General features: G+C 41.1%; 1 protein-coding gene and 1 non-coding gene across 8 annotated transcripts in view; both read left to right on the top strand.

Annotated features, from left to right (window-relative positions):
• The window catches only part of LOC105488323 (WD repeat domain 93), a 52053-nt gene that overhangs the window by 19254 nt on the left and 15958 nt on the right, over positions 1–16841 (top strand). For all 7 annotated transcript variants that reach the window (XR_011626158.1, XR_011626159.1, XM_071100686.1 and 4 more), the window contains exons 5-8: positions 1327–1405; positions 4536–4651; positions 6511–6549; positions 11469–11553. Coding sequence is in view for 5 of the 7 variants with exons in the window: in XM_071100686.1 (XP_070956787.1) it covers positions 1327–1405; positions 4536–4651; positions 6511–6549; positions 11469–11553 (319 nt within the window). In the remaining 2 variants the exon portion in view is untranslated. The remainder of the gene's footprint in view (positions 1–1326; positions 1406–4535; positions 4652–6510; positions 6550–11468; positions 11554–16841) is intronic.
• LOC112427808 (U6 spliceosomal RNA) lies at positions 3779–3885 on the top strand. Its single transcript, XR_003019549.1, has one exon. It is a non-coding gene; the product is annotated as a U6 spliceosomal RNA (small nuclear RNA).

Here is a 16841-nt window from a genome sequence, read left to right as displayed (position 1 = left end):
CAGCGACGTTACAAAAAAAGTACTGTTGGTGGATTAAAACACCCAAAAATGTTTAAAATCCATTAATTCATAATCATATATTTTAAATACATTATTATCGCCTTTGGAAGTTGTGAGGGCACACACTCAGTATTCTGAAAACTGATAAGGGAAAGAATCAAGCTTTTATCCTGACTTTTTCATATGGGCAACCAAATTTCAAGGCAACCAAATAGTTGATGATGGAAAGATCTTCCTTATAGAAAAATTCTAACAAATGCAGAAGGAATGATAGAACTGAGGTATCCTACTCTTGTTCCCTATTACAAAGAATGGTCTAGGCAATAACCACCAATGGCTGATGGGGAAGTTTGTAATAAAGGAGTCAGGATGATAACTGTTCTCAATTGTCAACCTTAACATTACTAAAAGAGAGACAACCAGCTATTATGGGCCTTCTGATATGATGCAGTAGGAAGGACACAGTGCACCTGTGGAGTGTTCTTCCCAAAACATTGAACCTAAACCTAGTCAAAGCTGTAGATCTGATTATCAGTTTACAGGAAATACAGGAACCATGGAGATGCAATCAGTTCAGTTCACAATGTGAAAAATTCCATAGGGCAAATGACATGGTTTCTTCAACAAATAAATGGCAAACAGAAAAACAAACAAGGGAGCTAATATAAATTAAGAGACTTAGGAGATATATTAGTCGGGGCATGGTGACTCATGCCCCTATATTCCCAGCACTTTCAGCGGCCAACTTGGGAAGATCACTTGCAAGCCAGGAGTTCAAGACCAGCCTGGGCAACAAAGTGAGACTCCATCTCTCCTAAAATTTTTAAAAATTAAAAAAAAAAAAAAAGCATAACCATTCACATTGAGCCTCTCTGACCTTATCCACAATTTGAGCAGGTTTCATACTAGGGTTACATTCAGTCTCTACCACAGTCTAGATAGAGCCTTTTGTCCAGCAACTACCAGAGTTTTCAGTGTCATGTAGAATTTATTTCAATTCAGTTGAATAATTGGATGCCAGCATAGGCTTTAGGGTTTGCACACCTGACCAGGAGATCCAATAGTATGCCAGAAGTCACCAGGAGTATTTAAGAGACCAGGAAATAAGTTCAAAAACCTTACATAGAAAAGCGAGTTCTACTTCTTTACATACCATCTTGTCCAATTCCTGTACAAAAATGGGAAGTATGAAGCAGTTTGAAGCATCTTTTCATGTCCCAAGCTTTAAAAGGATCTCTGCTCCTGGGTGCAAACCACAGAGAGCCCTGAAATACATTCTCTGTTGGCAGGCTATGCCTACTCTATCGACATCTCTCTTGTTTTCAGGATGATACCAGCAAGCAAACTACCTGTATAAAGATGGAGGTCTCTCAAGGAGGAGACTTTGCAGCCTTCCTCCTACAAGGTAAGATTAACCAAAGACTGTTAAGGTTCAGATTTTCAGTCTCTTCCAAATGATTGCTTTTGTCCCTCCAAATCTTTTATTTAGAAATTATTTTCAATTTAAAGAAGAGTTGCAAAGAAATTACAGAGTTCCTTTATGCCCTTCACCCAGCTTCCCTAATATTAATGTTCAACATGGCCACACCACATTTGTCAAAACTAAGCAAATGACATTGGTACAGTACTATTAATTAACTCTTAACTACAGATTTTGTTTTAAATTTCACTAGTTTTTCCACTCATCTTTTTGGTTTTTTGGTTTTTTTTGCTCCAAAGTTCAATCTGGGATACCATATTATATTTAGTCATTGTGTCTCCTTAGTCTCCTCCTATCTGGGATGATTTCTTGGCCTTTCCTCATTTTTCAAGGCCTTAACATTTTTAAAAAGTACCAGTCAGGTATTTGGTAGAATATCCCCCAATTTCAACTTGTCTGATATTTTTCTCATGATTCAACTGGGGTTAAGGATTTGGGGGAAGATGCAACAGAGGTGACGTGCTTTTCTCATTGCATCATATCAAGGGATACATTATAGCAGCGTTACTCACTACTTCTGATATTAACCTTGATCACTTGAAGTGGTGTCCGCCAGGTTTCTCCACTGTAGAGCTACTGTTTTTCCCTACATATCCTCTGTAAGGAGCAAGTCACTAGGTCCAGACCACACTCAAGGGGAAATGATAGAAATACCACCTCCTGGCCGGGCAAGGAGCACTTTGGGAGGCCAACGCGGGCGGATCACAAGGTCAGGAGTTCGAGACCAGCCTGACCAACATGGTGAAACCCCATCTCTACTAAAAAAAAATAATAATACAAAAATTAGCTGGGCGTGGTGGTGCACACCTGTAATCCCAGCTACTCAGGGAGCTGAGACAGGAGAATCGCTTGAACCTGGGAGGCGGAGGTTGCAGTGAGCCGAGATTGTGCCATTGCACTCCAGCCTGAGTGACAGAGCAAGACTCCGTCTCAAAAAAATAAAAAGAAGTACCACCTCCTGGACCGGATGTGGTGGCTCACGCTTATAATCTCAGCACTTTGGGTGACCGAGGCAGGCGGATCACCTGAGGTCAGGAGTTCAACACCAACCTGGCCAACATGGTGAAGCCCCATCTCTACTAAAAATACAACAATGAGCTGGAGGTGGTGGTGGGCACCTGTAATCCCAGCTACTGGGGAGGCTGAGACAGAAGAACCGCTTGAACCTGGGAGGTGGAGGTTGCAGTGAGCTGAGATTGTGCCCCTGCACTCCAGCCTGGCCAACAAAGAGTGAAACTCCATCTGAAAAAAAAAAAAAAAAAAAAGTATCACCTCCTGGAGGTAAGAGAATCAAAGAATTTTTGGACACGTGTTAAAACCACCACAGTAGTTAATAAACACTTGAGGGAGATACTTTGAGATGATGCTGATGTGCTGTTTCTCTTTAATGTTTTACCCACCAATCTTAGCACTCATCATTGGATCTTGCCTGCTGCAGTTATCACTGGGATAATAGAACATATTTTATACAAATGCTTGTTGCCTTGATTTTTAACCTTTAAATATTTAGATATATGGTATATGGGCCTCTATTTTATACTGTTGTCCAAGCCCCTTCCAATGTCAGGTATTTAAGGAAGATATGCATTTTATTTATTTATTTATTTATTTATTATTATTATTATTGTTTTGAGAAGGAGTCTTGCTCTGTCACCCAGGCTGGAGTGCAGTGGCATGATCTCAGCTCACTGCAACCTCTGCCTCCCAGGTTCAAGCGATTCTCCTGCCTCATCCTGCGAAGCAGCTGAGATTACAGGTGCCTGCCAGCACGCCCGGCTAATTTTTATATTTTTAGTAGAGACAGGGTTTCACCATGTCGGCCAGGCTGGTCTCGAACTCCTGACCTGAGGTGATCTGCCCGCCTTGGCCTTCGAATGCTAGGATTACAGACATGAGCCACCACACTTGGCCAAGGATATGCATTTTATAATGCTTTATGTATTCAAGGAAACTTTTGCACCATCTGTACTGGTTTCCTGAGGCTGTCATAACAAAGTACCACAAACTGGGCAGCTTAAAACAATAGATATTTATTCCCTTTGAGTCCTGGAGGCCAGAAGTCTGAAATTAAGGTGACCAGAAGATTACTTTTTAAGAAAAAATTTAGCCAGGATCCCATACCGTGGGAGAACAAACTTTCCCAGGTTAACATCTCCTCAAATATTGGTCAGAAGAATTCTTTAGGTACATCTTTCCCAATTCTAACCCTTCCTCAGACACACTCCTCTCAGTTACTGATTCTGTATGTGCTGCCTTCCTCCCCAGACAGGTAAAACTAAAGGCAAAATGTCAGTGGATGTGATCGCTTCAGCAGCACATACACTAAAGCTGGAACGATACAGAGATGATTAGCATGGCTCCTCTGCAAGGATGACACACAAATTCATGAAGCATTTCTTTTTTTTTTTTTGAGACAGAGTTTCACTCTGTTGCCCAGGCTGGAGTGCAGTGGCCTGATCTCGGCTCACTGCAACCTCTACCCACTGGGTTCAAGCAATTCTCCTGCCTCAGCCTCCTGAGTAGCTGGGATTACAGGTGCACACATCACCACGCCTGGCTAATTTTTGTATTTTTAGTAGAAATGGGGTTTCACCATGTTGGCCAGGCTGATCTTGAACTCCTGACTGCAGGTGATCCGCCCACCTCGGCCCCCCAAAGTGCTGAGATTACAGGCATGAGCCACCATGCCCAGCCCCATATTTTTTTTTAATGTCAATGGAATTTACCATTTGCAACATAGAAAACGTGGGGGCTAGGCAGGGCAATTTGGTTAAAACATCATGTTGCGTGAGTGCTGTTAGTGTGAGAAGCCCCTGTTTCCCTTAGATAGGTGATGGTGGGTTGAGGGGATAACTCTCCATGGGAAAGTTATGTGGGGCACGAGGACTTGCAATAACCATTGCAGAACTACTTTTCCTTCAGTGTGTCAAAGTTGCCTGCTACGGAGGTGGCTGATCTCTTTCCCAGCAGTTCTGAGAAGAAAACAGGCCATTTCTCAGAGGAAACTTGTGGCTGTCTTACAGTTGCTCAATGGTTCTCTGGTTTCCCAATGCAGGAGCCGGAGATATTTGGCTGGATGTGTATAAATTGCCCAAGGAGACTTGGCTCAAGAAAGTAGAGAACCCCCAACTCACTTCAAATCCAAAGAAAAAAGTCAGACAGCTGCAACTGGTAGGAAGTATCTCTGCTTTCAGCCCATATGTTTCTCCCTACCCCTGACCCACATCTAGCCCAAGTCCTTGGAAATTTATGATGAATGAGGCCTCTGGGCTATTATAGAGAGGACAACAGGAATATTGGCCCCTGTCTGCCAAGTCAGTTTCCTTTGGTTAAAATAATATATTAAAAAGTAAAGGTGTCTTCAGTAGTGGGAATCTCAGTATCTCTCTAGTCTAGGAGTTGCCTCTCCACTGAGACCACTCCCAGGCATTTCTCTGGAAGGAGGGTCTTTTGTCCTGACTCCTGCTTCACTGGTAATCTTTTTTCCCTCCTGGCTAAAATAATCTTTTCATGCCTCAAATTCCATTAAATTTTCCAGACTATGATATAAAGAGGTTGTTCTCAATATACAGAAATATATATATATTTTTTTTCTATTATCCTTAGAAAGTAGAAAGTCTACCATTTCAGTTTATTTACATATGATGCCTGAGCCTTGTGCTATTTTTTGTTTCTGTTTTTGTTTTTGATTTTGTTTTTTGAGTCTCGCTCTGTTGCCCAGGCTAGAGTGCAGTGATACTCACTGCAACCTCTGCCTCCCGGGTTCAAGCAATTCTCCTGCCTCTGTAGGAGATTCTCAGCAATTCTCCTGCCTCAGCTACTCCTGAGTAGCTGGAACTACAGGCACACACCGCCACGCCTGGCTAATTTTTTTGTATTTTTAGTAGAGACGAGGTTTCACTGTGTTAGCCAGGATGGTTTCGATCTCCTGACCTCGTGATCTGCCCGCCTCGGCCTCCCAAAGTGCTGGGATTACAGGCGTGAGCCACCGCACCCGGCCTGTGCTTGCTGTGTTTTTAAAATGTAATTGCTCAGTAAATATTAAGACTTAATTTGCTTATCTATACAGTGTATGCTTATTATTTTTACTTTTAAACCACCAACATGAATATATTGATATTAACTGAGCACCCCTTTAAAACACATTGTATTGGGTGCTAAATAAATTAGTGAAATTATTAATGTAGGAGACCAAGATTGAGAGTTACATTCACTGCTGAGCACAAGTGGCTTTGAATAAATGCCTTTCTCCTCAGTGAATGTCTTCATAATGGAGTGTAGTCCTATGTCCCTGGGAAAGTTACTAGCCCAGAGATCTTCCTCCTCTAAGCTATTATAGAATGTTATTATTTGTACCCATTTTTTGACACCTCTCACCTACTACCTAGGTTTTTAGTTATCTTGTTATACAGGAAAATCCTCTTGTCTTCAATGGATAATAAATTTCTAGATTGTTAAGACCATACCTTTTGCTTTTTATCAACAAATTCCATAGTATCATACTTGGTACTCAAAAGATATATTTTTGTTTGGACTAATTTGTTATCCAAATAGGAAAAGCACCTTGAATAGGGTGGTTTCTCACCATAATTCACTTCTTTTTCATACACCAAGAAGCAGCCAATGAATGCCAGTTACAGTGGTAGTTCTTTTACTATGAATTATATTTAGAGTTACTTAAATGTAATTCTCAACATCACCGTTATGTTTTGACAATCAGAAATATTTCCCTCAATTTAGATTCTTGAAATGGTGTTCTGACTGATCTCCTCAACTCTATTCATTCAGATTTCCTCTTATTATTAACTATTTCCTATTTCCCCAACTACTTTTTAAAATCCTGGAAAATAGGGATCGTGTGTTGAATTTCTGCAGACCAGAGGTCCACACAAATACTGACCCTCTATATCTATTGCATGAATTCACTCACAAGAGTAATTGAGGGGAAGAGAGAGCATGCCAGAAGATTAAAGGGGATGGTAAACATATATCAAACCTATTGTGAATTAATTTCTCATTTTTCTCCTCAGAACACCCTTGGTCTCACTTCTGCAGATCAGTTAGAAATGGTAAGAAACTTTAAAGAAAATCTCCAGAGAGACTTAAGGTTGCATTTTAGAGATTTTAAAAAAATTATTAATTCTTTTTTTTTTTTGGAGACAGAGTTTCATTCTTGTTGCTCTTGTTGCCCAGGCTGGAGTGCAATGGCACAACCTTGGCTCATTGCCACCTCTCCCTCCCAGGTTCAAGCGATTCTCCTGCCTCAGCCTCCTGAGTAGCTAGGATTACAGGTGTGCACCACCACGCCCAGCTAATTTTGGATTTTTAGTAGAGATGGGGTTTCTCCATGTTCGTCAGGCTGGTCTTGAACTCCCGACCTCAGGTGATCCGCCTGCCTCGGCCTCCCAAAATGCTGGGATTACAGGCATGAGTCACCATACTGGGCCCAAGATTTTTATTTTTACTTGAAATTTACCTTAAATGTCAAATATGCTAATAAAATGTCACACCTGGGCACTATTTTCAATTCTCAGTGACTTAATCTTGTGCCTCATATTCATTGAAGATGACCTCCCGACCCTGAGAATAGTTGACCCAAGTCATTTGGCCAGACGTGGCTTTACCTGAAGTTAAGGGAGCTTAAATTTCAGGGCGCCTCACTTGGGCCTCTGGAAGGGGCCCTAGCAATGTGTTCATATGGTTATACGTTTTTGTAAAATTAGCAAAGGTAACATATTTTAACTGTAATCACTTAATACCACTACCTCTTCACTCTAGCTTTCCTCTGTCACAATTTCCCCCATATTAGATGGAATTACAGTGGCTATGGGCATTTTGTGTTTATAGTTCTGTCTTCTTTATCTTAAAAAAGCGTCCCATGAATCCTGGATTTGCCCCTACCAAAATAACAGCCCAATTCACCAAGCCGAGTGACTTGGGGATTTTGTGTTTGTTTTGGAATACCTTAGAGAACAGCGCAGGTTTCCTGGAGCTTCCTGGCTCTTCCTCTGAGACCAGGAACACACCATGTCTTCAGAAGGCATGGCTCTTGGAGGACTCAGGCATGTCAGTAGAGTAGTGGTGAATTTCTGAAATGGAAGTCTCTCGCTAGAGCCCTTTCTTTTTTCCCTTTTAAAGTTACATTAGGCCAGGCGGGGTGGCTCATGTCTGTAATCCCAACACTTTGGGAGCCTAAGGCAGGAGCATCTCTTGAGTTCAGGAATTTGAGACCAGCCTGGGCAACATGGCGAAACCTTGCCTCTACAAAAAATACAAAATATGGCCAGGCGGGGTGCCTCATGCCTGTAATCCCAGCGCTTTGGGAGGCCAAGGCAGGCGGATCACAAGGTCAGGAGTTCGAGACCGGCCTGGCCAACATGGTGAAACCCCATCTCTACTAAAACTACAAAAATTAGCCGGATGTGGTGGTGTGCACCTGTAATCCCAGCTACTCAGGAGGCTGAGGCAGGAACATCACTTGAACCTGGGAGGCAGAGGTTGCAGTGAGCCGAGATCGCACCACTGTACTCCATGCTGGAAGACAGCTGTCTAAAAAAAAAAAAAAAAAAAAAAAATTAGCCAGGTGTGGTGGCACGTAGCTGTGGTCCCAGCTACTCAAAAGACTGAGGTGGGTGGATGGCTTGAGCCCTGGAGTGGAGGCTGCAGTGAGTCGAGATTGCACCACTGCATTCTAGCCTGGGCGACAGAGCAAGACCCTGTCTCACAAAAAATAATAAAAATAAAAATAGTTACATTATATTTCACATTATACAAATAATATATGAATGTATCACTCTTAGAAAAGTCCAGGAATTCAGATAAACAGCCCTCTCCAGAGGTAATCACCATTATTAGCTTGATGTGTGTGTGTGTGTTTGTTTTGTTTTTTGTATTTTTAGTAGAGACAGGGTTTCACTATGTTGGTCAGGCTGGTCGCAAACTTCTGACCTCAGGTGATCCACCTGCCTCAGCCTCCCAAAGTGCTGGGATTACAGGCGTGGACCACCGCGCCCGGCCCCAGTTGATGTGTGTTTTCTAGATCTTTAGTGTATATTTACATTCTTATATTTATTTTGAAAACTATAGTTTTGCTTCATGGAATTGGAATTTTTTTTCTACATACGTGGCATCATACTGTGTATATTTTCTTATAAACTTGCATTTTTTTACTTATCAATTTGTTTGCACATTTTTTTCTTTTCTTCTTTTTTCATTTTGAAACAGGGGCTCACTCTGTCACTCAGGCTGGAATGCAATGGCATGATCATGGCTGACTGCAGCCTCAACCTCCTGGGCTCAAGCAATCCTCCCGCCTCAGCTTCCCAAATAGCTAAGACTACAGTTGTGTGCCACCATGCTTGTCTAATTTTTAAAATTTTTTATAGAAAAATATATTGCCCAGTCTGGGCATTATTTCTTCTTAAAATATTAAGTAGACTTTACTACTAATGTGTCCATCTAGTCTTGGAGCTTTCTTTGTGGAACTACAGATTCAACTTCTTTAATACTATTCAGGTTACCTATTTCTTCTTGAGCAAACTTTTTTTTTTTTTTTTTTTTTTTTTTTGAGACGGAGTCTCGCTCTGCCGCCCAGGCTGGAGTGCAGTGGCCGGATCTCAGCTCACTGCAAGCTCCGCCTCCCGGGTTCACACCATTCTCCTGCCTCAGCCTCCCGAGTAGCTGGGACTACAGGCGCCGCCACCTCGCCCGGCTAGTTTTTTGTGTTTTTTAAAGTAGAGACGGGGTTTCACCGTGTCAGCCAGGATGGTCTTGATCTCCTGACCTCGTGATCCGCCCGTCTCAGCCTCCCAAAGTGCTGGGATTACAGGCTTGAGCCACCGCGCCCGGCCAATGAGCAAACTTTTGTACCTTGTGTCTTTTGAGTAATTTGTTCATTTTGTCTAAGTTGTCAAATTTATTGGCTTAAAGTGGTTCATAACATTCCATTATTATCCCTTCATTGTCTTTAAAATCTATTGTGATGTCATCCCTCTCATTCCTGATATTGGTAATTTGTGTCTTTTCTCTTTTTTTCTTAATCAGTTTGGCTAAAGGTCTGTCCATTTTATTCATCTTCTCAGAAGAACAAGATTTTAGTTCCCCATATTTTTCCCTATTGTTTTTCTGTTTTCTATCTCACTGATTTCCAGTTTGTTTTTATTATTTCCTTTGTTCTGCTCACTTTGGGTTTAGTTTCCTCTTCTAATTTCTTCCTTTTTTCTCTTTTCTTTTTTTTTTCTGACATGGAATATCGCTCTGTCGCCCAGGCTGGAGTGCACTGGCGCAATCTTGGCTCACTGCAACCTCCGTCTCCCAGGTTCAAGCAATTCTCTGCCTCAGCTTCCTGAGTAGCTGGGATTACAGGTGCCTGCCACCACGCATGGCTAATTTTTGTATTTTTAGTAGAGAAGGGTCTCACCATCTTGGCCAGGCTGGTCTTGAACTCCTGACCTTGTGATCTGCCCACCTTGGCCTCCCAAAGTGCTGAGATTATAGGCGTGGGCCACTGCTCCGGCCGACTAGTAGATTTTTAGAAGTATGTTATTTAGTGTCCAAATATTGGAAATGTTACAGATAGCTTTTTTTTATGGGCTTCTCATAAAATCCATTGTGATAAGAAAATCAATTGTGATGGGAAAACATACTTTATATATTTGAATTATTTTAAATTTATTTAAATTTATTTTATTCCCACAATGTCGATTATCTTGGTAAATGTTTATATGCATTTGAAAAGGATGTTTCAAGACCAATAAAGCTGTTATTGGTTAGGCTATTCAAGTCTTCTATCTCTTTCCTGTTTTTCCTTTTATATCCTTACTATATTCTTACTGCTTTTCTGTTTACTTATTCTGTACTTATTGAAAAAGGAGTTTCTAAGATTGTAGATTTATCTTTTTCTTCTTTCACTTTTACAAATTTTTGCTTCATATATTTTGAAGCTTTGTAATTAGATGTTTAACAATTTGGAATGTTTTGTCTTCGGATGAATTGATTGTTTTGTCATTATTTACTGACCCTTTGATTCCTGATATTCTTTGTTCAGAATTCTTCTATGTCACATACTAATATGGCCACCCGAGCTTTCTTTTGATTCATTTTAGCAAGATATATCTTTTTCTGTACTTTTGTTCTTCTACATATTTGTGTCATTATATTTAATATAATCAGTTTCTTCTTTTTCCCTATGGTTTCAGATAGTGTTTCATAAAATGAATTTCTTGGCCATGTGTGGTGGCTCACACCTGTAATCCCATTACTTTGGGAGGCAGAAGCAGGAGGATCACGTGAGCCCAGGAGTTCAAGATCATCCCGAGCAGCATGGCGAGACCTTGTCTCTGCAAAACTAAATTAGCCGGTTGTGGTAGTGCACACCTGTGTTCCCAGCTATTCAGAAGGCTGAGGTGGGAGGATTGCTTAAGCTCAGAAGGTCGATGCTGCAGTGAGCTATGATTGTTCCACTCTACTCCAGCCTGGGTGACAGAGCAAGATCCTGTCTTAAAAAAAGAAAAAGTTTCTTTTTGACCTCATATAGTTGGGTCTTGCCCTTTCTAAAAAAGTTGTTTCAAAGATGGAATCTCGCTATGTTGCTCAGGCTGGAATGCAGTGGCTATTCACAGGCACAATCATAGCATGTTGCCACCTCAAACTCCTGGCCTCAAGCGTTTTTCCCACTTCAGCCTCCAGAGTAGCTGGGACTACAAGTATGTGTCACCAAGGGTCTAGCCTTTTTATAGAGTCTGACAATCTTTGCCTTTTAATTGGGGTTATGTAGACCATATACATTTAATGTGATTATTTACATGTTTGGGTTTAAATCTACAGTCTTGCTATTTACTTTTACAATATTGCTATTTACTTTCTATTTGTCCTATCTCTTTTTCTTCTTTTTCCCCTCCTTTTCCACTTTCTTTTAAAATTAGTGTTTTTAATTATTCTATTTCCTCTATTCTCTTGGCTTATTAACTATGCCTTTTCCTTATTTTAGGATACAAATGCTTGTTTCAAAGGAGACATTAAATTGAGTCTTCCAGTTTACATAATGAAGATCAAACCACCTAAGCCGGTTACAGGTAAGTGTGATTCAAATCTCTCTCCTTTTGCCATTGATTTATCTGTTCTTTCCACCTTTCTCCACATGTCTTATCTTTTCAATTTATTAGCAACAATATCAAAATTACATAGTTATGAAGAGGAAATTTTTTTTAAACTCATAAGCTCTGAGACATAAAAACAAAAAATGTAAGTAATGCATTTGTATTACATACAGTTAACTAACAGAATTGGAAGGTCAGGAAAGAAAGGTGTCTTTTCTGAATTGCCAGGATGAGTTCATTTATTCCTACATTTCTGTGGTAATTCATTTGACTGCTAGTTGTAATACATTCATTCCTACATTCCTGTGTTCATTTATTCATTATTATTTGCTGAATGCCCATAATGTACCAAGCACAAAGATGAGTAAAACACCTCTCCTCTCCTGCACTCTAGAAGCTGATAGTCTGCTAAGGGAGAATGACAAGAAACCACCATAGTAGGATGTGATAAGTACAGCAGTGGGGACCATCAGGGACTGTGAAAACTCAGGGTAAGAAGCGACTGACTTGCTAGGGAGTAAGCAAAGGTTTTATCAAAGAAAGGGACATTTGGGCAAAGTTTCAAAGGATGGGACTTGGTCAAGAGGAGCAGAGAGGCTAGCTATTGTAGGCAGCGAATACAGAGGATATCCTCTCAGCATTCACACAAGATCACAAAGACATATCTATAAGAATGTTCACTCCTGGTGGACTAGTAGTTAGGATTAAAAAAAAAAAGAAGAAGAGGAATGTTCACTGTAGCATTATGCACAGAGGTGAATAATTGGTTAAATAAAATCTGAGCAGTGCGCGGTGGCTCATGCCTATAATCCTAGCACTTTAAGAGGCCAAGGTGGGCGGACTGCTTGAGCTCAGGAGTTCAAGACCAGCTTGGGGAACATGGCAAAACCCCACTTCCACAAAAAATACAAAAATTAGGCAGAGTGGCTTGCACCTGTAGTCCCAACTACTTGGGAGGCTAAGGCAGGAGAATCACTTGAGCCCAGGAAGCAGAGGTTGCAGGGAGGTGAGACTGTGCCATTGCACTCCAGTCTGGGAGACGGGAGTGAAACTCTGTCATAAATAAATAAATAAATAAATAAATAAATAAATAAATAAATATTTGGTACACTCATACAAAAGAATACTTTGCAACCATTAAAAAAACAAAAGAGAGGCCAAGTGTGGTGGCTTAGGCCTGTAACCCTAGCACTTTGAGAGGCCAAAGCAGGAGGATCACTTGAGCCTAGGAGGTTGAGGCTGCAGTGAGCTATGATCACACCACTACACTCCAGCCTGGGTGACAGAACAAGACCCTCGTTCAAAATCAAGAACAACCCCCCAAAAAGGGAAATGAGAAAGGTGAAGAATAGACAATTTTCTCTTGTAAAAGAATGTAGTGGTCAAACTTGCTCTATCAATATTTATTATAAAACTGCACTTATTAAGATAAAAAATAGATAAGTGAATAATAGAAATATAGATGAAATATAGAAATATAGATAGATAGAAATAGCAGAAAGAAAAATAGAGGAAAAATAGGTGAATGAAACAGGATATAGAGACGAAAATAGACCCAGGCATAAATGGACACTTGATGCATTACAGAGGCAGCACTACGGAGCACTGGAGAAAGGGTGGTCTTTTCAATAAGTGGTGGTGGTGGTTTATATGGAGACAAAAATAAAACTTAACCCCTGCCTCATGCCATACACAAAACTAAATTCCAGAAGAACTGTAGAAGTAAATATATGAAAGGTAAAGCAGTAAAGCTTTTAGAAAATAATACAGCCTTTAGGCCCGGTGCAGTGGCTTATGTCTGTAATCCCAGCACTTTGGGAGGTCAAGGCAAGTGGATCACTTGAAGCTAGAAGTTCAAGACAAGTGTGGCCAACATGGCAAAACCCCGTCTGTAGTAGAAATACAAAAAAAAAAAAAAAAAAAAATTAGCTGGGCATGATGGTGTGCACCTGTAGTCCCAGCACTTTGGGAGGCCGAGGCAGGCAGATTGCTTGTGAGCTCAGGAGTTTGAGACCATCCTGGGCAACATGTAGAAACCCCATCTCCACAAAAACCAAAATACAAAAATTAGCTAGGCATGGTGGCGTGTGCCTGTAGTCCCAGCTACTTGGGAGGCTAAAGCAGGAGAATTGCTTGAACCTGGGAGGCAGAGGTTGCAGTGAGCTGAAATTGCACCATTGCACTCCTGCCTGGGTGACACAGTGAGCGAGATGCTGTCTCAAAAAAAAGAAAAAGAAAATAATATAAACAATACCTTTATCACCTCTGGGTAGAGAAAGACTTTTCAAATAAGACACAAAAAGTACTTACAATTCTAAAACATTGAATAAATTTGGCTACATTAAAATTAGGAATTTCAAATCATTCAAAGACATCATTAAGAGGATGAAAGATCATCAAGCCACATAGATAGGTAGAAGTTATTTGCAAAACACATAAAACCCACTAATGGTTTGTGTCCAGAATATATGAAAAATTACTACAGATTCTTTTTTTTTTTTTTTTTTTTTTGAGATGGAGTCTCGCTCTGCCACCTAGGCTGGAGTGCAGTGGCCGGATCTTAGCTCACTGCAAGCTCCACCTCCCGGGTTTACGCCATTCTCTTGCCTCAGCCTCCCGAGTAGCTGGGACTACAGGCGCCCGCCACTTCGCCCGGCTAGTTTTTTGTATTTTTTAGTAGAGACGGGGTTTCACCGGGTTAGCCAGGATGGTCTCGATCTCCTGACCTTGTGATCCGCCCGTCTTGGCCTCCCAAAGTGCTGGGATTACAGGCTTGAGCCACCGCGCCCAGCCCAGATTCTTAAGAAAAAGAGAGATAATCCAGTACAAAACAGGCAAGAGTATTGCACAGGCTATTCACAAAAAAAGATTATTTAAATAGCCAATAAACATGAAAAGGTGCTCACCATCATTAGTCTACAGGGAAGTGCAAACTAAAATCACAGTGAAGTAGCACAACACATTCACTAGGATGAGTAAAATTAAAAAGACTGACCACACCAAGTGATAGTGAGGATGTGGAGCAATCAGTACTCCCATACATTGCATTTAGCAATGAAAACTGGTACAACCACTTTGGAAAATGGTTTGGTATTATCTAGTAAAGTTGACAATAATTTGTATCCTATGACACAGTATTTACACTGCTAGGTGATAGGGTGACAAACCATACCTGTTTGCCTGACTGAGGGGTTTCCTGGGATGTGAGATTTTTCAGTGCTAAAACTAGGAAACTCCTAAGCAAGCCAGCTTGAGTTTGTCACTCTACTTCTAGGAATGTACCCATAGATTTGCAAGCAAGTGTGTTCCAGGAAACATGTGCATGAATGGTAATAGCGACATGATTTTGAATAGCCCCAAACACAAAACAACTAAATGTTAATCAGTAGTAGAACAGATAAATTGTACTATATTTATTCAATGGAATACTATACAGCAACAAAAAATGAACAAACTGCAGCTACACACAGCAAAATGGATAAATCTCGTGAACAATGTTGAGCAAAAGAGGGCAGCTATAGAGTTAACACTGCATGGTTCCCCTTATGTACAGTTTAGAATCAGGCAAAATGAAACTATGGTGTTGAGGATGCACGTTTAGGTGATAAAAGCATAAATAAATGCAATGAAGTGGCTGGCTACCATAAAAGTCAAGAGAGTGGTTGCCACTCTTCCCAGAGAATTGTGATTAGAAAGGGGCCCCTGGGAAGCTTCTAGTGAGATGGCAATATTTTTTTTCTTTTTTCTTTTTTTTTTTTTGAGACAGGGTCTCCCTCTGTCGCCCAGGCTGGAGTGCAGTGGTACAGTCTCAACTCACTGTGACCTCTGCTTCCCAAGCAATCCTCCCACCTCAGCCTCCCAAGTAGCTGAGACTACAGGCACATGCCATCAGGCCTGGCTAATTTTTGTATTTTTTGTAGAGATAGGATTTTGCCATGTTGCCCGGCTGGTCTCAAATTCCAGGGCTCAAGCGATTCTCCTGCCTTGGCCTTCCAAAGTGCTGGGATTACAGGCATGAGCCACCGCACCCAGCCAATGTTCTATTTCTTGACCTGAGTAGATGATACCAGAGGTTTGCTTTATAATAACTCATTAAAATATATTAAGGTACATATTTTATGCTCTTTTCTGCATGTGTGTTACACTTCACAATAAGAAAAATGTTTAATAACTAAAATAAGCAACAATGAAGAGGATCTATAGTACTAATATGAAATAATCTCCAAAATATTTTAGTAAGTAAAAATATAAGGGGTATAATTTATAATAGCAATTCTCAAACTTTAGCTGCATCATACTCATTTGGAGAACTCATTAAAACCCAGATTGTTTGCCTATAGTGCCAGCTACTCAAGAAGCTGAGGTGGGAGGATTGCTTGAACCAAGGAGTTCAAGCCTAGCCTGGGCAATATAGCACAACCGCCATCTCAAAAAACAACCCAGATTGCTGGGCCCCACCACAGAGTTTCTTCTATTCCAGTAGGTCTGGGGTGGGCCCTGAGAATCTGTATTTTTAGCAAGTTCCCAGGTGACTCTGTCACTGCTGACCTGGCATCATCCTTTGAGAACTAGTGTATCATATGATACTATGTGTTTATAAAACAGGTGTCGCCCTCTAGAAAGTTATGCAATTGTCTCTGAGGAAGCAGTCAAGGGCACTGTGGAATCTCCTGGGCAACTTGAGGGACCCAGACACCTTCCAAAGTGAACAGAATTCTGAAACTTGGGGTGCAAATCCAGAAAACAAGTCAGCCAGTTTTACTGTGGATTTAGGAACCCATGAAAAAGAAGGAAATGAAAGGTTATTGGGAAGAGAAATAGTAACAAAAGTGACTGATAAGAAAGTTTGTTTTGAAGGAAGGAATTGGGTAAGTGTTGGCATAAGAAGAGACTGAGACTGCCTAATTATGTGAGTCTTCAGCAGTGGCTGAAAAGTGATGGTAACTGGCAGATTTGGGGCCTTCCTCAGCTGGGGAGACAGGGACAGTGATTTAAAGTCTCTAGTGGCATTGTGAACATTTCCCTGCCCCACCGCCCCCCACACCCCGGCCTTTGCAAATATTCTGTAATCCAAAAGCAGAGAGAATGATGTTGGGATGAAGATACAGAAGAAGGAGGACAGCAGCTGCTCTCTGCCTGGGCTCTGTGAGCTGGTGGGGTACAGGAGAGACTGGGAGAAGACTGAATACAGACCAATTGCAGAGCAAGAGTGGATTTCTGAGGATGAGGGATTCTGCAGAAAACTGGGGAATGTGGAGGAAGTA

Source organism: Macaca nemestrina, chromosome 7 (genome assembly GCF_043159975.1).
Source record: "Macaca nemestrina isolate mMacNem1 chromosome 7, mMacNem.hap1, whole genome shotgun sequence".
NCBI lineage: Eukaryota > Metazoa > Chordata > Mammalia > Primates > Cercopithecidae > Macaca > Macaca nemestrina.
Note: the sequence above shows the minus strand (reverse complement) of the source record. Positions and strands in the feature narration are given on the sequence as shown.